The sequence below is a fragment of the Stenella coeruleoalba genome (genome assembly GCF_951394435.1).
Source record: "Stenella coeruleoalba genome assembly, chromosome: 5".
Taxonomy (NCBI): Eukaryota; Metazoa; Chordata; class Mammalia; order Artiodactyla; family Delphinidae; genus Stenella; species Stenella coeruleoalba.
In genome coordinates, this window is record NC_137150.1 from 133,633,802 (window position 1) to 133,656,085 (window position 22,284).

The following is a 22,284-nucleotide window of genomic DNA, read 5'->3' on the forward strand; positions in this document are numbered from 1 at the left end:
ATAATAATATCAAAATTTGGTTTTAATTTTGTCTAGGATGAACTTTCTTTAAGTATTGTTTAGTGTAAATTCTTTGGATAGTATTATATCTTATCACAGATAATTAGAGCAATCCAGGTTTAACATTTATGTTTATGTATGTTAGTACTTTATATTTCTGAAATACATGAAATATTTAGTTTCACTTCTATTAGATGAATTCTGGATTCTTTTAAACCGTAGTATTGGTATTAACAGCGTTTTGGCACTACATGAAATAAACAGAAAAACGCTAGTACTGTAATGTTGCTTCAGTATTATGGTCACTACCCTGATAGTGAGGTATGTTGTATATGAAAAGTGGCTTCAAATTGTATTAGAGAAACGAGGAAACTTCCAGTCCCTCAGGGGGGAAAATGAGAGTAAGTAAGCAAGAGACCCTGTTGGGGAGGTACATTTGATAACACTAATTTATTCAACCACCATTTCTAGCGCCCGCTCCAGACTCTTGTAGATTTGGGGAGTACAGTTGTGTACAAGATAGACAAAAGTGCTTGCTCTCCTGAAGCTTACATTCCCGTGATGAAAGGATATTCATAAGTTGCTGTGTAGAAGTAAATGAGAATGACATAAAGAGTCCCTGAGGTGGGTGGGGCACTCTGGGGTGATGAGGATATCAGAAGAAAAGAGAGACTTTTTAAAAACTTTGTGCCCCCAGGATATTTTGAGAATTGTGACATAAATGTTGTTTGTGAGAGGCTTATAGAGACAGAAAATTTGTTGAGAACCACTAATTTAGCACATGAGGAAACTGAGGCACAACTTTAAAATGGATACATTTTAATAATTTATTATTAAATTTAATAATTTAAAGAGTGGCATAGCATTAGTGAAGGAGCTGCGACTAGAGTCCAGGTTTCCTAGTTCCCGTTCACATTTCATTCACTGTTTCTTTTCCATACTTTTTTTGTCCAAGTGAACGTTTTTGGCTCTCCAATCTGTGCTGTAACAGAATTGTGTTTCATTGACATATGGTGGGTTGGAGGAAATTCTTAAGGAGCTGCTTTCAGATGGGGTGAGAGAAGCCCGTAAGGAGCACATGCGCACAACCTCTCTTAGAATAGTTGGAATTAAAGGGTTCAGAGACCTTGTAAATGAGAATTACGCCAGCAAGATCGTGTGCTTCCTGTAGACCATATGTTTTTACAAATTGAACATTGTGCTGTGTTGAGCAGAGCTTTTTTTTTTTCTTTTGGAAGCCTAAAATTTTTATTTTAATAGACTTAGAAGTTTCACCAATAAGGGAAGTTGAAAGCCTGGATTGATTAGATTAGGAGCTTGGTGGGTGGAATGGTGATTTTGTAGAATCCCTTCTGAATCCTGTGGTGATTTGAACAGTCAGGCTGATGTTCCTTATTAGGTTGGCGCCCTGTGTTTCTGCCTGCGGACCCATCCCATGGGGAACTCACTGTCTGTAGCTCAGTGGCCCAGGCTCATGGTATTATCTGTGGTACATTTTAGGGTGAGTGGATTGAGGCCTTGCCAGCTTCCCTCAGTCCATTACACTGTAGAGCAGAGGTTGGCCAGATAGTAACTAGTTTAGACTTTGAGGGTCATATAGTCTCTGCTGTAATTTCAAGTCTGCTTTTAGCATGAAAGCAGCCATGGACACTATGTAAATGCATGAGCTGGCTGTGTTCCAGTAGAACTTTATTTGCGAAAGGAGGTAGTGAGCTAGATTTGGCCCACAGGCCCTGGATTGCTGACCCTTGACTTAAGAGTGACAAGGTAGGTATATGGGACTAGTTGAGCAGCTCCCTTAATAAACAGGAAGTCTTTTAACCCCTCCTTCATCTTTTTAACTTTTGGGTAATTTGAATTACAGTGAAATGAATGTGGCCATTCAAACAGTCTGCAATTTGACCTTGACATGCCGAAGTTAAAATGTGTTTTGATATTTTCCCAAGTTACATTCTTGTTAGGTGGCCTTTCCCCTTTTTTGGACAGAAGCAAATCTTATTATACAAGCTCTTACTTCAGAAGAGGATGCTCCATGTTTCATACTGTAAACTCTTCAGTTGGAATTTAAACAAGAGGCATTGAGATATATTCCTTTTTAATCAGGCAACACTGAATTAAAATTTATGATTTGGGTAGCTAATCAGAAGACTGTAATCAAAGTGTGGGGTGTGTGTGTGTGTGTGTGTGTGTGTGTGTGTGTGTGTGTTTGTTTGTTTGTGTTCTCCCTTACCCATTCTTTATTTGGATAGACTGTTCATCTACTTATCATAATTTAATTGATGCAATATCGAGTCAAGAAATAGCATTTTTAATGAAATGAAATATTACCCTGCTGTTAGTAATGAGGTTTCTGCAAAATACTGAAACGTCTGTGAACTAATGAAATGTGAGAAGAATTTAGGCTCTGTTTGATTTAGAACTATATAAAAATATTTGTTTACAATCGTAAGGAGAAATTGCCATAGACTTTTTACCTAGTTCGCGTTAATGCAAAGAGATTTTGGCCCTTATTTTTGTTTTCAGGAAGTTTCTGTTTATCATAAGGCTGCTTAAATATATAAATACACATAATTTTCAGTAGGAATTTAAAAAATCCCTAGTAGACTACAATATGAAATAAAAGTAGAAATTTTATTTCTACACCTTAAACTAATACTTAGTGCATTCACAGCATTTTAGCAGTATTTGTCAGAAAGAAAATATACAGGTATGTAGGGGATTTTCTTCAGTTACTAGAGTGTACACTTAAAATTGTTCTGCAGTTTTCTTTTCATTTGATCCAAAATGAGCCACTGGAAGGTAGCCTTTTCTTAAGTTCACTCCTGCCTTGAAGATTTCTCTGCTTGCATTTCTTCACTTATGTCTGAGGAGAAGTACTCTTTTCCTTGCCAGGGTGTCCTCTGGCCTCCTCCCCCGATTTGACTTTTGTCAGTGTTCCTTTTCTTTGCATCAGGCTCTTTCACTTGTTAACTGCCATGTAATCTCAAAGTCATGACATCTCTCAGAGGCCCAGTTTCCAAATCTATCAACCTTCTTGGCTCCTTTTTTTGTGTGTGGTGAAGATTAAATATGTACCAATAAAACACTAGATCTGTGTTGATCACGTAGCAGTTACGCAGCAAATCATATTGGCCATCGATGATGATGTTTAAAACATCCGACATTTTATCCTTCGACTGGTTCATTCCCCTTTAACTGCTAACTTCCTTGTGTTTTCTCTTTCCTCAAAGTTGACTCAAATTTGTTTGCCCCTCAGGCTCTAGAGCTTTCTCTTTCTGTCACCTCTACCTTTGCAATCTAGCTTTTAGCCCCATCTTGCTAAGTGCAGTCACTGTGCTGTGGTTTTTTTCTTCATCTCCATCCTGTCATTCTGGAGGCTGCCTCTTCCCTTAGTTTCTGTGACAAGGGAGGTCTGGTTTTCCTTTTGCTGTTTGCTTCTCTGGCTTTGAGTCCTCTTGTCAGCCCCCAAATGTTTGCACTCCCCCCGCACCCTGTTCTGTTGTTGGTCTCTTTTCTTCTCTCCCCACCCCCTCCCTCAGTGCCCTCACTCCTCCCAGGGTTTCAGATAGCCTTTCTCTGCAGATGACTGTTAAATGTGTAATTCTAGCCTGCCCTGTTGTTTTGAGCTTAAGGTTTACATCTTGAGAGGTCAGCCTGGAGGAACTGTGGGCATCTCAGACTCAGCATGTCCTAAACCAGAGTCATCTTTTGTGTCCCCAGCCAGCTTGTCCAGATTTCCCTTTAGCTGTTAATAATAACCCCATTCTCCCAGCCACCATGTTTGGTGCCCCTCTTTTGCCACGCCTCTCCCTCATTTTCCACATTCCGTTAGTTGTGTCTTCTCAAGTTTACCCCTATAAATTGTCTGTTCTTCCAAAAGTTTTTGGTGTATACATGTGCATAGAGGGCTATCTGGAAGGAAATTCACCAAAATATTTGAAGTCCTTTATCTCTGGATGATGGGATTTTATATTGTTTCAATTTTGGTTTTTAGTAACAGGTATTGATTGTTTATATACTTGGACCCAACCTACGATCTTAACTTCTCAGTCCTCCTTGTCCTGTACTTCATCAGATGGGACTCTTAGCTGTTTCCTCAATACTTTCTTGTGTCTGCTCTTTTACTCAATGCCTGGTTTGTTTGTTCTTTGCATCTCCTGTTGTCATTTTCCAGGGCTCCCCTCCAGACCGCTTTCTTTAATGGAACCCTTCTTCCAACTGAATGTGCTTTCTCTTTTCATGAGCTCTCTGGTCCCTATGTCACTTCCGGTGTTCTGCCTTCTGGCCTTCTTACATGGGTTTTTGAGTTCATGTCTTTCTTAGATTGTAAGCTCCATGCGGGCAGAGATTGGGTCTTACTCATCCTTTCTCCCTTTTGGTTACAATCTCTCAGTTTTTCTTTGGGAGACAACCCCTTTTCCCACTGGCTGTCTATGGTTTTGGTGAGATGGTCAAAGTGTCCTGCCAAGAGGATGCTCTTTCCCTGGAATTTGAATTTTGAATCATGGGCTACAAGGACTGACAGTGATTGGCGCTGATTCATCCTGGCCAAGGTGCTCTGAAGACAACACTCATTAGTTCCTGCCTCCCAGATCCCTGGAGCTGCTCTGGTCCCTGAACTCTCCAAGGCCTGCTGCTTCAGATTTTCCTTCGTATCTGTGAGCTATCTCATATCCTTATGATAAATGTGTCTTTCTCTCTCTTTTTTTTTTTAAACTTTGTTAGCCAAAAGTAGTTTCTGTTGCTTTTACCCAAAGATCCCTACCAATAGAGCTGTTATGATTGGAACTGACCACACTTGATCATTCTAGTTCTTACATTGATTCTGATGTGTTTTTTTCTTCTTTTTAAAAACAAAAACCAGCCAGAGACCGCTGCTGCTTTGAAGCGTACACTTGAAACCCTGATGGACAGAGGGGCTGTGGTGAGGAACTTGGAGAACCTGGGCGAGCGTGCGCTTCCTTATAGGATCTCCGCCCACAGTCAGCAGCACACCAGGGGAGGGTAAGTCCTTCGTGAGTCACTGGACACGTGCCTTTGGTGGGCTCCGTAAGGTGCGCTGTGTAATTCATCTCAGGAGTTATTAGACGCTCATAGTCAGATCCCCACTGCGCCAGGTGGTGTGCAGTTACGTGCCCCAGCAATGTTGTGTTGCAGATGGGATGCATTTATGCTGACCCACAGTAAGCTAATCAGAGCTCCCAAAGAGGTCATGCCAGCAGTAATACATTTATAAGCTTTTGATTGTGGGAAACTTTTCTCGTCAACTTAAGCACTGTTTTCCCCTGGCATTTCTTTACCTTTGGCCTTTAAAACACCTCATTGAGCAATGTGTTGTCCACCTACTCAGTGCATCCTTTGTAAATATGAAGGTTGCAGATAACAAGCAAAATGTACTTATTACTAATGTGTATAACCAGAGCCTAAAATCCCCAATAGGAACATGGTTTTACCTATTCCAGCCAATTTTAATCACAATTTTCTGTAATGGGACCTTTTTCTCACATAGTATATAGCGAGTTCCTCAAACATGTCAAGGATTTGATTTTATAGTGATACCTATCCTTGTAGAAATTCTTCAAGGTCAGTTTGTTGGGTTGGTTTGCCGCTTCTCTAAACTCATGCCCAAGGTTTCTGGTTTGGAGGAAGAATCTTATTTTGTTGGGTTTCCTAGAAGTAGGTGATAGAGAAACGGGAATCAGTTTTTAGCGGAGCAGGGAAAGTCCAGGACTAGAAGACTTGATTCTCCTTCTGGGGCTCCCAGCTGTGTGGCCTAGACCAAGTCACTTGGCTTCCTTGGATACTGAACTCAGGTGGTCGTTCTCCCATCCACTTTGTCACAGTGGTCAAATGAAATAACCTCTGAAGATGTGCTCTGTGGACAGTACTGGGTGTTGTATGATGCTGCTTTTAGTCATGTGGGGCGAGCAGCCTTGTGCAGGTTTGCTACACGTGATGGGCCCGAGTAAAGTCACACCTGACGCCGGGCTTTCTTACTGCTTGTAAACCTTCTGCCGAGATGTGGCACAGACTGCACGTTTCTTTTGATTGCTTCACCTTGTTTTGTGCTAGCGTTCAGCTTCTTGAGAGCACCTCTGAAGAGTGTGCCTGAGGCGTTGCTAGGCAACCTGAAATGCTGGGTGGCTTATTCCTCTCCACAATCATAACAACAGTAAGCAATTGAGACTGTGTGTATAACATTTTTTTTAAACTTAAACCAAACAAAGGGGTTTGGTTTTAATAGCAAGGCTATGAATCCTTTTGCCTTTTTTTTTTTTTTTTAAGAGAAGCATATAAAATTTGGCCAAGAGTTATTAGTCAGGTTCTGTTATGTATGGAAGGCACTGAACAGGGAGAGAAGTCAGTTTCCTCATTATGTGCTTTCAGGGATGTACAGTAGGAATGCTCTCTTCTGCTCCCTTTCCAAGTAGAGGATTTGACCTTGTTGAGGGCTAGTGTGACCAGCATCCTGGAATTTGCATTTCTCACAGTGCGTGGGTAGCGCTGCTGCTGCTACTGTGAGGACCACGCTTTGAGAACTGCCGCATTAATTCATCTAGTTTTCAGGCCTCTGTGTGCGGTGCTGGGGTAGGGTGGTACTCTTTCTCCTTTATGGATAGAATAAACTCAGATCTGGGAAGAGCTCACCTGGAATCAAGCCAGAGCTGCTGACAACCCCAGACCTACATTCCAGATTCCTGACAAGGTGCCGGTGCCCCACCAAGGGCTGTGTTGCCGTCACTTAGTTCATTTATAGTTAAGGATTTTACTTCTGGGTGGTTTTTCTGTTGGTTTGTTTTTTTACTTTCAGACTCCTCAGAGAAGAAGCAGCAGCATCCTTAAAATATACCATACTGTGTCTATTATACATCAACATAAAAAGGTGGTGCCTAGCCCCAGTGGGGGAGGTTCATGTTTTAAGTTTGCTTTTCTGAGGATAAATCAGTATCTGGTATTTATTTTCTTGAGGTAGTATTTTCCAAAGTGTGGTCTCTGAAATGCTAGTGATACAGATATGCTCCACCAAAAATGGAGGGTGTGTGTGATCAGTCAGATGTGGGAAGCCTTAAAAAAAAAAAAAAAGTGACTTCCCTGGCAGTCCACCGTTAAGACTCTGAACTTCCGCTGCAGGGGGCGCGGGTTTGATCCCTGGTCGGGGAACTAAGATCCCACATGCTGCGCATACCGCGCAGCGCGGCCAAAAAAAAAAAAAAGATGTGGGAAGCCTTGCATGATCTAATCCTGGAAATTCACAACACACCTTAGCGTATAAATGGTGAGAAGCCCTTCCATAAGATGCCCTAGTTTGTCAATTTTACCTGACCATGTTACTTTGTTTTTGTAACACTCACTAATGTTCTTCACAGTGGCTTTTGGTAAATGAGTCGAGGGGCTAGTGTAGTTGGGAGTTCCCTGGTTTGGAGATTTAAAATTGAGTGGCGTGTCAGATGGCTGCATTGCGGAGCTTAAGTTTAGTCTGATATTCCCTTAGCTGCAGCCAGTCCTCCCATAGTCACTAACCCCAGTGACGTTTGTAGTAGGCATTTTGTTCACTTGTCAAGTTCTTTTTGTGCACTGACATAGCCACAGAAGGCATTACAAGCATGTACGAAGGAGACTATGTGCCGGGGTGTGTTAGGTGCTGGGAAGGTTCACTTTTATGAAGTGGTTGAGAAGAAACAGGGTGGACTTGTGTGTTATGCATTTATTAGCATTCAGAAGTTTTTGGCTCTTTTCAAACAGCCCTGGAGGCCGTGAAACGTATCTGTAATTTTGGTGGGGCACTGGTTTGACTCCTGAGGTTGATATGTTGAGAGCCGGTTTTTTAACTGGCTAACGAGTGAGCCCTAGATGCCCTCCATGAATCCACATTGCACTGTGGTCCTGTTGGTTTTAAGTGTTTGTTGCTTTTACATTTTGTGGGAACAAATGGTATATCCTAGTGGCATTCCTAGGTCTCAGGGTGGTTCTTAGGATCGTTGTGGTTCTTGATCTCAAGGAGTTTTCACTTGAATTAAAGACATGACTGCATATGGCTAACCTAGGCACCAATCAAGGGGCTGTAAGCACAGGGGCCCAGCACAGAACCGTCCCTCTGACCGAGGCTGACAGCCAGGCGTCTCTCTTGCAGTTACTTCCGTCATGTTGAGTGATTGCCTCCCATCTCACCTCCTTCCCCCAAATCCATACCCCTACTACACACATGCCAAGTAGGCCTGCCCGAAAGAAGAATGGACTGAGAGAGTGCTTAGGTAGGAGAGATAGTGCTACTTTAGGGTTATTTGGGAAGCTTTCCAAAAGGAGGAGGTGGTACCTTGAAAGTGGTACCTGGTGTTTATTATTATATCAAGCCTATTACCAGTTTATGCCAAAAAAAATAATCATTATATTCCAAATATTAATGTAGTCAATCCTGACTTTGGGAACAGGTTACATTCCAGGAATTTGTCTGTAAGTTTATTGTTTATAACTGGGAACCTATTTTCCCATTGGAACAACTTGATGGTTAAGTTCCCAGGCTGATCCACAGAAACTTACTTAAACGCATAATCTCTGAGGGTCAATAGAATTGGACGAGTCATTTATGTCCCCTAGTGACAGGGAAGAGTTGACCGGATGCCCTCTTGCTGTTTGGGCCAGGTTGGGATGGTTGGGAAGTTTGGGTCTTCGGACCGTTTTTCCCGAGAGAGGCTTCTGGCCTCACTCACCACCCATTTCACGAGGCAGTGTCTGGAAACCACTGGAGCATGATTAAGAGCTGGGGGTAGAGTGGGGGGTCGGGGGGGGGGATGGTCTTAGAGGGGCTGGAATTTATTCTCAGCTCTGGATTTGCTTTGGTCTCCTGGGGGCCCCCCCAGATTATCTTTCCTTTGTGCTTTCACATGCTCACCTTCGTACCCTCATCAACTGTCTGAGAAAGGCAAGGTGGTTGTTGTGGAAAATTCTTTCTGTATTCCTTGGTGTCTAAAAGGGGACAGTGTTACACAGGCAGAAGGGAGTAAGTGCTCATTTAGACCCTTGCTCAGAAGAGGCAGGTTTTTACTGAATCATAGTATCAGTCACCCTCTGCCAGAACTGCCTTAGCATCTTCCTCCAGGGCTGCACAGACTGGTTTAAGGCTCTCTTTCCACTAGATGGGGCTGGACTGAGACTAAGAGGGATTTCTGGTGCAGGAGAGGGAACGTTAGAAGAAACCGTAGTCTATAATGCAGCGATGGGCTTGTGCCTGTTTGTAAAAGGATGCCCCAGATTGCTTTGACTGTTTTTACCACCTCTGCTTTCACTGCAGTGCGATTGGGCTGACTTCAGAATGTGTGTGTATGAGAACTCTTAAGTAGTGAAGGAGGTTTTTCTTGCCTGTTTTGTCCCTCCTTTGTCTGTTCTCATGTGTTTAAAATGTGAATAGGTGCTTATAGCAAAGATCTGCGGGCCTACATATAAGACGCCCTTCTGTTTACGGGTAAGCAGAATGATAAAAATAACTGGCTCTATGGTGAATCAGTGGAATTTTACTGACTTGCTCTCCAAATGTGTCTGCAGCTAACTCCAAGAGTGCTGGCACCCTCTCTAGAGGAGATTGATTCTCCTCTGTAGTTTTCCCGTTAGCTAACGTTTCTATGTTCTTGTGCTTTCCTGCCAGCGTTAAGTCCAGGCCAGCATCCTGACCCCATTCTTGTGTGTAGGTGCTTCACGATGGGGTTTCAGGGCAGGGCTGCTGTGGCCTTGGAGGTTTCTTTTTAGTGGCAGTGTCCCAAGATTTGTAAGAATTCTGCAGCAGGTTTGGTAGTTTTTAAAATGTATGAGACCCAACGGATTTTAAAAAAGGAATGGGGCTTTTCCATGCAGAGGCTGTCTTGCTTTTAAGGAGAATAATTCACTGCTTCAGTGAAGCCTGAATCCAGCAAGGTTTAACGGATACAGTCTAGGAACTGGCATTCAAACGGATCTGTTTCCTATGTTCCAAAAGGCTTGAAGAGGCTTCCTGGCTGCAAATCCCTCTCCTCTCCCTCCCCCACCCCACTCACGGGGAGCCACTGAGCGCTTCAGTGGAAATTTCCACTCATCTGCGAGGGGGAGGGCGAGGCTGTGAGTGAGTGTGTGACTGAGAGAGACAGACAAAGAAAACTCACATTCAAGCAGGCACTTTCTATGGACAACTTGTAACTGTAGGGTGAAGACGGAAGTGAAATAAAAACCAAATAGAACCTTTAGTGTTTAGGTGCGTTGCAAGAAGCCACTCGGGTGGGTGAGGTGTGGCAGGCTGCAGAGCATTGTGTCAGGAGGCCACTGAGTGGTTTGCTGGTCTTGTTGCCTAGAGAGGAGGGCAGAAAGGACGCTGAGGGCTGCTGGCTCCCTCGAGAAGCTGAGCTGGGGATGGAGTATGCTTGGTGGCACTGGGCTCAGTCTGTCCTGGGCAAGCCCTTTCTCTGGGTCTTCTCAGATCTCTGTGGGGTTTCAGTCATGTAGTGGAGAGTTTTGTAGTGCGTGTCTTAAGAAGTATAGAAAGGGTTAACTGTTACCTTCAAGACCACGTGGGCAGTTCTGCCTACGAGATGGTTCCCTGTTCCTCCAACTTTTGAACATGGGACTGTGATGAGAAAGGCACTAGTGTACTAAACCTTTTTTTGTCCTTTCTCTCCTTGCCGGTATCCATCATTTCCTTGCTTCTACTTCTGCAGCGTTGGTGCCACCTAAAATCCAAGTGCTTTTCTATAGAAAAGAGAGAAGCTGATGTCTACCTTGCGGATGAAGTGATTCTATAATGAGAACCACATGTGGGACAATACACCTTGAAATGTCAACACCACTGGGATTTGTGTTGAAGGCGAGAGCAGTGCTACCCTGGCTACCTGGTGTGCAGAACCATTTCACTGGTGCTACTGAACATGTAGTTGGAGGTGCTGGGAATGTACACTGTAGTTAGATTTGAGATTGCTAAACTGGATTTTTCCAAAATGATTGGTTCATATATTGATTTAATCACCGATTAGAGTAAATGTGGAGAATGGAAAACTGGCTATTTGGAGAACTTGATTTTTTTCTTTTTTTCCTTATTGGAATGTCAGCTTTTGGGCATGTCTAGGCAGTTGTAATTATAGTCATAATTGTAAACTACCTTGAGTGAGGAGCTTATCCCGAGAATGGAGATGCGAGTCTACATGTTAGACGTGTTACGACGTTTGGTCTTGTGTTTTGATTCTGCGTAGCTAGGTTAGGGGAAGAAGCAAATATTGTTATCTCATTGTGGGATAAAGGTGGAGCAGATTCCTCTGGAGATACCGAGCCCCTCTTTTGGCCCCCTTCCTTGAACAGCAGCTCATCTGTATTTCAGAATGGCTTCTCCATGGCAGATTTCAGTGGGATGTAGGGAGTTCCGAGGTTGTTTTGTCAACCTAATTCCTGTTTTTACAGGTCTGTTATGGACCTGTGTTGTCATGGGAAGGGGATCCTTGTAGGCATCAGAAGCTGCCCAGACCTACAACTCCAAGTAGGCTGTTTCTGGGCTTCACTTCTCATTGTCATTCCTTAGGTCACCTGTGGTTAGAAAACCCCACTAATATGTATAAAATAGGTAACTAACATTAGAACCTGCTGTATAAAAAAATAAATAAAATGAAATTCAAAAATTCAAAAAAGAAAAGAAAAACCCAGTAGCTAGGAGTGAGGTGTCCATGACCGCCGCGTCATTTCCACAGTCTCCTGCGGGACTGGGAGATGTGTGCAGGTCTTGGAAGCCTGGGTTTCTGCTGACACTGTGGCCCTTGTGACTTCTCTCCCCAGCTGGACTCAATGTTCCAGGGGGTCAAGGCCATGTGTACCTCATCTTTTTAGTCTCCTGAGGTTTGCCCATAGTAGATGTTCATTGATGGTTAAGTTTGTCCAAGATAAATCAGTGAGAAGAAGAATATATCCTGGCAGTAACCAAGAATTGGTCAGTGCATCTCTGTGTGGGAAAGCCTTAAAGAACTATTGACCTGTGTGCTTGGGCCGCTAAGGCAGATAGAGGTTGTCCTGGACTCCTGCTTGTTTCCCTCACAGTGGGGAGGGACAGCTTGGTTCCCTGGAGGGAGATGTGGAGGTAAGAGGTTAGCTATTTTTTTAAATTAAATTAATTTATTTTATTTTATTTGTTTCATTTTTGGCTGCATTGGATCTTCGTTGCTGCACCCGGGCTTTTCTCTAGTTGCAGCAAGCAGGGGCTACTCTTCGTTGTGGTGCGCGGGCTTCTCATTGCGGTGGCTTCTCTTGTTGTGGAGCACAGGCTCTAGGCATGTGGGCTTCAGTAGTTGTGGCACACGGGCTCAGTAGTTGTGGCACACGGGCTCAGTAGTTGTGGCTCGCGGGCTCAGTAGTTGTGGCTCACGGGCTTTAGAACACAGGCTCAATAGCTGTGGGCTTAGTTGCTCAGCAGCATGTGGGATCTTCCTGCACCAGGGCTCAAACCCGTGTCCCCTGCATTGGCGGGTAGATTCTTAACCACTGCGCCACCAGGGAAGTCCAAGAGGTTAGCTTTCAACTGTGAATGTAAGGTTAGCTTTCAACTCTGAATACAGTAAGATCTGCCCATCTCTGAGCCACTCCTAGCCCCTTCTCTGTCTTGGTGGTGTTTCCTTTTTGTGGAAATTTCCACAGTGCAATAAGGAGCATGGGAGTAGAAGCAGTCTTGCCCACATGCGCCCCAGGCGTAGATCAACAGTGTGATAAGCATGAAGTGACTGTCACAGCTGTGGCTGTGGGCACTAACCCATTTGCATCTTGGCCAGTGCTTTTGTTTGGGTTTGGTTGCTGGATGAGTGTCCTGACTCATAGAGGGAAGGCAGAGTAGCTAAAAGAAGGTAAAGGCTGGAGGGGTTTTGGTAGTAACAGAGCCTCCTGAAGCCAAGCTTAGGGTTCTCAGACCTTTTTCTAGTGCTTTTCTTTATCCTTGAGAAACCTTCAGAATGCCAGTTGCTGGCTAGCAAGAGATGTAGTTGACAGAGTGGGAGCTGAGGGGTCTGGAGTCTGGATCCTGCCTCTCCCTTTGTGACCTGGTGCAGATCAGTTCCCTTGAAAGCAGCGGAAGGGGTTGGACTGCGTCGTCTTCATGGTCCTCTCCCCATTCACTGGGGTTCTGTAACCCAGTGATCCCAAAGTTCTCTGTGGCTTCTTATGTCCTAGAGTCAAAAGACAGACGTACTCTTAGAATCCTGGCTGAGGCCGCTTAGTAGCTGAGTGACCTTGAACTAACGACTTAATCATTATAAAATTCAAAGGAGATAATGTGTAGGAAACCACTTTGAACAGTGCTAGTTGTTGCTGGGGAGAAGGCTGCTGGGCCCACACCAGCACCCAGCACCACTTCCTCTTGCACTTCCTGAGTTGCCACATGGAGTGGAGCTTCCACTTCCTCCTCCTCTCCCTCAGGAACTGTTTAAAAGAAAGTTCTATCTAAGACACTTGCCTTTACATTTCTGAAATAATATCTGGCCTCTAGTTTCCATCCTTGGGTATTCTTTTTACCCTTATCACAAAATGGTATCCAAAAAGCTTTGGGTTATTTCTTAGCATTATTTGGTGAGTGCCAGGAAGACTGCACGATAACTGATTTGTGGGCAGATGAGTTGCTTGTTGGCTATTGTAAACACACTCTCTCTTAGAAACATGTTTAGACTCAGAGGCTAGCCCATAAAAATACCTCTGTGGTGTAGAAGAATGGAAAATGGAAGAAGACAATGCTTGCTGAACCCCAGATATGCTATCTGAGTAACTTGAATACTTGACCATAAAGACGGGCAGGCTTAACTCACTAGAGCAAGAGACACCTGTGTACTCTCTGGTGGGGGGGTGTGGAGCATTTACAGGGCTGGCAGTGGTAACTGTGCCCAGAGCATGTCAGGCCCTCGCTAAGCATTTCCCTCCATATGTTACCCTGTGTAATAGATGGCATTTCACAGTGCACTGCCTCCGGCTATCAGGGCTTTAAGTGGAGTAAAGCAAAAGAGGAAGATACTTCTAGGGAAACTAGACGAAAAGCAAGGAAAGAGGAGGGAGCTCAGAGAGGACGTATATGTGTTTAAAGAAGAACTGCCGCTATAGAACGAAGTATTGTGGGATGTTAACAGACAGAGGGTGAGGTCATAACTTGTCCATGGTAGCTAGGCAAGACATTTTGATGTATACTGGATGAAAGAACAGATGGATAAAAAAAGGGAAGAGAGATGCTGGAGGCCATGTTGAATGAGAGCGTTCCCAGCCCTGGCCACCAGGCGGCCATAATTATTGGGGGTTGGAGGAGTGGGAAAAGTGCTGAGAGTTGACAAGGAGAAGGTAATTTAAGGTCGATTACACTTTTTTTTTTAACATCTTTATTGGAGTATAGTTGCTTTACAATGGTGTGTTATTTTCTGCTTTATAACAAAGTGAATCAGTTATACATAGACATATGTTCCCATATCTCTTCCCTCTTGCGTCTCCCTCCCTCCCACCCTCCCTATCCCACCCCTCCAGGTGGTCACAAAGCACCGAGCTGCTTTGTGACCAGGTGGTCACAAAGCACCAAGCTGCTATGCGGCTGCTTCCCACTAGGTATCTATTTTACGTTTGGTAGTGTATATATGTCCATGCCACTCTCTCACTTTGTCACAGCTTACCCTTCCCCCTCCCCATATCCTCAAGTCCATGCTCTAGTAGGTCTGTGTCTTTATTCCCATCTTACCCCTAGGTACTTCATACACTTATTTTTTAAGCTCTAATTCAGAGCCTTACTCAAGGTAAGTAATCAGTAATTAACCATTGAACAAATGAGCAGTTCTTAAGTTGGGTGATTGCAACTGTAGTGCCTGCTTTGTGGAGTAGAAATAAACAAGTAGAATTAAACCTTGGAAGATTTGGCCAAGTTGGTGTGTAATTTTCAGAGTAAGCCCAAATGGTGGTCTCATTGGTGAGCACACGTGCAAGTCAGTGATCAAGAAGTTTGCCAGGTCGTGGAGGAATTGGCATTTTTATTTCATTTCTTCATTGTTGTTTTTTTTTGCGGTATGCGGGCCTCTCACTGTTGTGGCCTCTCCCGTTGCGGAGCACAGGCTCCGGACGCGCAGGCTCAGCGGCCATGGCTCATGGGCCTAGCCGCTCCGCGGCATGTGGGATCCTCCCGGACCGGGGCACGAACCCGTGTCCCCTGCATCGGCAGGTGGACTCCCAACCACTGCGCCACCAGGGAAGTCCTTTATTTCATTTCTTGAAAAACCCTCGGCGTCTTCATCAGCTGTAGTTACTCCTCATCACCACCACTCTATATCGAGTCATTCACCAAGTCCTGCTCATTCAACTTCTACATACCATTTAAAAATCAACAGCTTTGTAGAGGTATAAATGACACATAATAAACTGCGCATATATGTCAACCCATGAAATCACCACAATCAAGATGATAAATTGGTCACCCTAAAGTTTCCTCCTGCCTCTTGTGATCCTTGCTTCCACTTATCCACCATCTGATCTCCTTTCTTTCACTATAGATTAGCTTATGTTTTCTAAAATCTTATTTAGATAGAATCAGACAGTATGTACTCTTTTTTACTCTAGTTTCTTTTACTCAGTGAAATTATTATGAGATCCATCAGTGGTATGTATTAATAGTTTATCCCTTTTTATTGCTGAGTAGTATGCCATTTTATGGATATACTACAGTTTGCTTATCAGTTTACATGTTAATGGATATTTGTGTTATTTCCAGTTTCGGGTTGTTACAAGTAAAGCTGCTATGAACATCGATGTAGAAGTTGTTCTGTGGGCATATGCTTTAATTTTCTTGGGTAAACCTAGGAATGGAATGGCTTGATCATAATGGCAGATGTATGTTTAACTTTTTAAGAGACTGCCACACTGGTTTCCAAAGTTGGTTGTATCATTTTGCATTCCCACTAGCAGTGTATGAGAGTGTCAGTACCTCTACATGCTCACCACACTTGGTATGGTCATTTTTTAGCCATTCTAGTAGGTAACTCTTTGTGGTTTTAGTTTGCATTTCTCTAACGACTAGTGGTATTAAGCATCTTTTCATATGCTTCTTCGCCATTGTATATCTTCAGTGAAATGCCTTTTCAAATTTTATGTCCATTTTTAAAAATTGTTTTTTTAATTAAACTTTGAGAGTTTTTAATATTCTAGAAATAAGTCCTTTATCAAATATGAGTTTGCAAGTCCCAGTGCATGGCTTGTCTTCTTATTATCTTAAGAGTGTCTTTCAAAGAGCAGTTTTTAATTTTGATGAAGTCTAAAATATCAAAGTTTTCTTTTATGGATTGTGCTTTTGGTGTCATGTCTAAGGAATCTTTGCTTAACCCAAGGTCACAAGGATTTTCTCCTGTGTTTTCTTCTAGTTTTCTAGCTTTGTGTTTTATGTTTAGATTCGGGTTCTAGTTTGAGTTAATTTTTGTATATGGTACAAGCATGGATCAAAGGCTCATTTTTTTGCCCATGGATATCAAATTGTTCCAGCACCTTTTGTTGAAAGGACTATCCTTTCTTTACTGAATTGCCTTTGCACCTTTGTCACAAATCAGTTGTGCATTTGGATCTATTTCTGAACTCCCTATTCTATTGATCTATTTGGTTATCTTTATATAAATGCCATACTGTCTTGATTACCATAGCTTTATAGTAAGTCTTGAAATCAGGCAGTGTTAGTCCTTCAACTTCATTCTTTATCAAAGTTGTTTTGGCTGTTCTTAGTCTTTTGAATTTCTATGTGAACTTAAGAATCAGTTGTCAATTTCTAACAAAAAAGCCTTAGGATTTTGACTGGGATTCTTTTTTTTTTTTTTTTTTTGCGGTACGCGGGCCTCTCACTGTTGTGGCCTCTCCCGTCGCGGAGCACAGGCTCCAGACGCGCAGGCTGAGCCGCCATGGCTCACGGGCCTAGCCGCTCTGCAGCATGTGGGATCCTTCCGGACCGGGGCACGAACCCGCGCCCCCTGCATCGGCAGGCAGACTCTCAACCACTGCGCCACCAGGAAAGCCCCTGACTGGGATTCTTTTGACTCTTTATGTCAGTTTGGGAAAACAGACAACTAAGCAAGTTGAATCTTCCTACCCACGAACAAGGTATACCTCTCTATTTATGTATGTTTTCTTTAACTTCTTTCAGCAATGTTTTATAGTTTTAATTTACAAGTCTTGCACATCTTCTGTCAGATTTATCACTAAATATTTAATTTCAAGGTCTGATTATTTGTTGCTAGTATATAGAAATACAGTTGATTTTTGTTTATTGATCTTGTATCTTGCAACCTTGTTAAACTTACAGTCTGGTATCTTTTCCATAAGCTTCTTCAGATTTTTCTGTATACACGTTCGTGACATCTGCAAATAAAGACAGTTTTACTTTTTCCTTATCAACCTGGATGTTTTTTGTTTGTTTGTTTTTCGCGGTACATGGACCTCTCAGTGTTGTGGCCTCTCCCACTGCAGAGCACAGGCTCTGGACGCGCAGGCTCAGCGGCCATGGCTCACAGGCCCAGCCACTCCGTGGCATGTGGGATCTTCCCAGACCGGGGCACAAACCCGTGTCCCCTGCATCAGCAGGCGGACTCTCAACCACTGCACCACCAGGGAAGCCCAACCTGGATGTTTTTTACTTCTTTTTTTTCTTGCCTTATTGCACTGGCAAGGCACTTCAGTAAAATGTAGATAGAAGTAATGAGAGTAGACGTTCTTGTTTGTTCCCGCTCTTAGGGGGAAAGCATTCAGACTTTGACCAGTTAGTATGATGTTAGTGGTAGGTTTTTCAAAGATGCTTTTTATAAGGGTGTAAAAGATTCCTTCTTTCTCGAGCTTGCTGAGAGTTTTTATCAGGAATGGATATGGGATTTTGCTAAATGCTGTTTTCTGCATCTATTGGAATGATCACATGGTTTTTCTTTTTTAGTTTGTTAATATGGTGATTTTTGTTGACTTTCAAATGTTAAGCCAATCTTGCATTCTTGGACTAAATCCTACTTGGTCAGGATATATTGTCCTTTTTATATATTCTAGGAGTCAATTTGCTAAAATTTTGTTTAAAATCTTTTCATTTACGTTTATGAGGGATGTTGGTCTGTTTTTTTCTTTTCTTTTAGTGTCTTTGTGTGGTCTTGGTACCAGGGTAATGCTGACTTCATAGGACAAGTTCAAAAGTGTTGTCCTACTTTCCAGACCAATTTGTATCAGAATTGGTATTTTTTTCTTAAACATTTGGTAGAGTTTGCCAGTGAAACCATTTGTGCCTATAGTTATCCTTGGGGGAAGGTTTTTAACTACAAATTTAATTTCTTTGATAGATATAGGGCTATTCAGGTCATCTGTTCCTTTTTGAGTGAGTTTTGATAGTTTGTATTTTTCAAGGAATTTCAGTTGTCAGTTTAGGTTGTCAGTTTATTGCAAAAGTTTTTTTTATGATATTCCCTTACCATTCTTTTAATATCTGTAAACTTTGTAGTCGTTTCACCTTTCTCATTCCTAAATATCGGTAATTTGTATCTTCTCTCTTTTTACTGATCAATCCGATTGGAATTGTATCAGTTTTATTGATCTCAGGGAACTAGTATTTGGTGTCACTGATGTTCTCTATTGTTTTTCCTGCTTCAGGGATTTGTGCTCTGATTTTTATTATTTTCTTTTTTGGTCTTACTTTGCATTTAATTTGCTCTTCTTTTCCTAGTTTCTTAAGGTGGAAGCTGAGGTCATTGAGTTGAGGCCCTTCCTCTAGTCTTACAGAGATGTTTAGTGCTGTAAGTTTACTGCGAAGTACTGCTTTAGTGGTATTCTCCAGATTTGATGTGTTGTTTTCATTTTCATTGAATTCAAAGTATTTTGTAATTTCCCTTTTGATTTCTCCTTTGACCCATAGGTTATTTAGATGTATGTTTAGTTTCCAAGTATTTGGGGATTTTCTCAAGATTTTTCTGTATGACTCGAATCCCTTTAGATGTATTGAAAATGAGCCCATATTCTGGGCTCATTTTATGGCCAGAATATGGTCGTCCTTGGTAAATGTTTTGTATGCCCTTGAGAACCAATATGTATCTTGCTGTTGTTGGGTGGAGGGGTCTATAAATGTCAGATCCAGTTGGTTGAGGGTGGTGTTTGCTTCTTCTCTAACCTTGCTGGTTTTCTGTATACTAGGTCTGTTGATTACTGAGAGGAATGTTAAAAGTTTCCACCTATAATTGTGGATTTGTCTCTTTCTCTTTTCAGTTCTGTTAGTTTTTACTTTCTGTATGTTGTAACTCTGTTATCTTTAAGTGCACATTTAGGAATTTTGCGTCTTCTTGGTGAACCCATCGTTAAGTATTGTCTCTTTTTTCCCCTGATAATTTTTTTCTGCTCAGAAGTCTCCTTTGTCTGATATTACTGTAGCCACTTCAACTCTCTTTTGGTTAGTGTTTTTGCATGATATATATTTTTCTGTGCTTTAACTTTTAATTATTTTTACTTGAATAACTTTCCCACTAGGCTTGTGAATGGTCACATGGGAAGTTGGGAATTTTTCATATGAGTTTTGAACCCTCTCCTTGTGTAGAACTACACAAAATGCCATACTTTTTCTAATAACGTTCTTCCTTGCTGAATTTGTTCATTTTTACTTTGGTCTTTCCTGCTTTCTGTGAGAATTCCACCTTTCATGCCAACACACCACTGTGAAATATTTACTGTGGACCTGATGTACGTTAGCCTATGCTCAAGGTGCTGGGGATGTAGCAACAAAGTCCTTCTTCCTAGGGCAGTTATGTTTCAGTGGAGTGAGACAGACTGTAAACAAATATACACTGTGTTAGTGGTGATAAAGTGCTATGGGGAAAAAAATAAAGCATTAAGAAAGGGAGGTAAGAGGGATGAGGCTGGGTGGGTGGGGCAGAAGGGCTGTCTGACAAGGTGACTTTTGGACAAGACGTGATGGAAGTGAGGGATGAACTGTGTGGAACTAGGGTGAAGAATATTTCTGGTAGAGGCACAAAGAGTGCAAAGACCTAGGATGGGAATATGCTTGGGAGAAGAGTGTGGCTGGAACCAAATAAGTGGTGTCAAAGGTCATCTGAACCAGCTGGAACATTGTAGAATTCTGAAATACTGCACTGAAAACTGTCCTTTAACAGCACCGTAGTCCAAACCAAACAGTACAAGTGAGGCTTCAACTTTTGCAACAGAGCATGGGTGGGGTGGGCAGGGAATAGAGACACTTATTCCTTTGCATCGGCATACAGCCAACTACTGATAAAGTTATTAAGACTGAAGACCAGTGAGCTGTATGAGATGTCTGTCTGTATTAGTCTGGTCTGAGTAGATGAATGTTAAATTCTTTCTGTCACCCAAGATTCAAGTACTTTTCTTTTGTTCCTTGTCAGTTCTTGAATGTGCTGGATAGTCTTAGATGAGTCCCAGGCCTTTCTTAACCTTTTTCTAGTTTGTGAAGTATGGCTGATGCTTACTGTATCTCTTAGGTGCGTTAAGTCACTTGTAAAATCCTTTGGAAAATTAGAAGACTCATAGAGTTTTCACAAAAATCATCAACTAATGGATTGAAAAATTCAGTGGAGTGTAATGGGAAAGGCCGTAGGAAAAGGGAGGTCGGGCACAGCACTACACTTCGGTTCAGCTGGTCAGCTCGCAGTTTCTCTTTTGACAAAGATGTGTATGTGTGTTTGTAGGTAGTTGATGTCTGTATGTGGAGAGGAGTAAAACAAAAACATAGACCAAAATAGTGAGATTACTGTATTTCAGAATGCAGCACATTCACAAATTTTTATTTTATTGCAGGTATTTCTTGGTGGATTTTTACGCACCGACAACAACTGTTGAAGGCATAATGGAGCATTTGTCTCGAGACATTGATGTGATTAGACCAAATATTGTAAAACACCCTCTGACCCAGGAAGTGAAAGAGTGTGAAGGGATCGTCCCAGTCCCACTTGAAGAAAAGCTGTATTCCACCAAGAAGAGGAAGTGAGAAGATTCACCAGATTTTAGCCTTCAGTTTAATTCTCTCACTTTTGAGCACCATGGATTAATAACTGACCAGCCTGATCTTTATGTAAGAGGGTGCTTTCAGTGCCCTTTGATTTTTCTAAGGTACTTTTAGTTCTTGATCCCCTTTGCTGTGAAAAGTCGGGGAATGGCCTCCTTAGAGCCACATTGTAATATATGGCATCAGCGTTCCCTGCTCGATTGCGTTTCACGAATGTAATTTGTCAGTGAGGACTTTGCCCTACAGCAGCACTAACACTGCTTTGAAGAGCAAAGATTATAAAAACCACTTTGGATTACACGCTAGTCATTCAGACTGTATACCACCATGCAAAATAAAAATTTAAGACCATCGTATTATATGAGTAACTTTTGATCAGAGTGAAAGTCTGTGATTTTAAAGAACTTTTGCCTCGTCACCTCCCCCAGCACTGTGCCCCATCCAAAGCCTCACAGCTCCGGTCTGCCCAGAATGCTGGCAGCGTGTGGGCGGGGCTCCCGGTTACCAGCGCAGGTTCAAGACTGGGAGAAGCCACGGTGAGGGCAGGTGGGATGTGTCTGTCCCTTGACTCCTGGGCAGTCACTTTTCCTTTCCTCTCACAGTTAACTTGTCCTTGTGGTGGGGGCTGCTCTTGGTAGAGGGGCGTGTGTGTTCTGTGGCAGTTGGTGGTGGCGCTGCTTCCTGTCATTCCTCTGCCAGTAGCCCTGCTTCCTCACTGTCCCTCGGGCCTGCAGACCTCTTTGGGGAAGTGGCCACCTGTGAACTCTGCACCTCCTCCCTTCTGCCTGTTACCCTGATGAGTCATAAGCCAATTGCTGTTGAGTTGGGGATGCCCAGAGAGCTAGCTGGCGCCATGCCTGTGGCTAGTGGCATGCTGAGCTCTTAAGTTAGGGGGACTTGTAAGAAGATCCATCTTTTTTGTTGTTGTTTTTATTTGATACTCATAGACATATTTTTAAAAACATGTCCTGGAAATAAAAAGACAGGTTTTGCTTTGAGAGATTTTTGTTAGCAGGGGAAAAGTTGGGTTTGAAATGTTGTTGTACTTTGAGACTAAGAAGCAGCTAGTCTTTGCTTAAAATTGATTTAATTAGGGTTATCATATTTAGCAAATAAAAATGCAGGATGGCCAATTAAATTTGAATTTTGGATAAATAACGAGTCAGCTTCCACATAAGTATGCTCCAAATGTTGCAAGGAGTACACTTACAGCAAAAAATGATGCATTGTCTACTTGACGTTCAGATTGACGTGGGTGTCCTGTATTTTATGTGGTAACCTTGGTATAACTCACATAGAGG

The 22,284-nt window shown here is 42.6% G+C and overlaps 1 protein-coding gene across 1 annotated transcript in view; it reads left to right on the forward strand.

Moving 5' to 3' along the window:
- MRPS6 (mitochondrial ribosomal protein S6) overlaps positions 1–21,351 on the forward strand; it is a 66,472-nt gene extending 45,121 nt beyond the window's left edge. The window contains exons 3-4 of the mRNA XM_079921357.1: positions 4,865–5,004; positions 20,776–21,351. Coding sequence (XP_079777483.1) covers positions 4,865–5,004; positions 20,776–20,965 — 330 coding nt within the window. The 3' untranslated portion in view covers positions 20,966–21,351. The remainder of the gene's footprint in view (positions 1–4,864; positions 5,005–20,775) is intronic.
- The last annotated feature ends 933 nt before the right edge of the window (positions 21,352–22,284 follow it).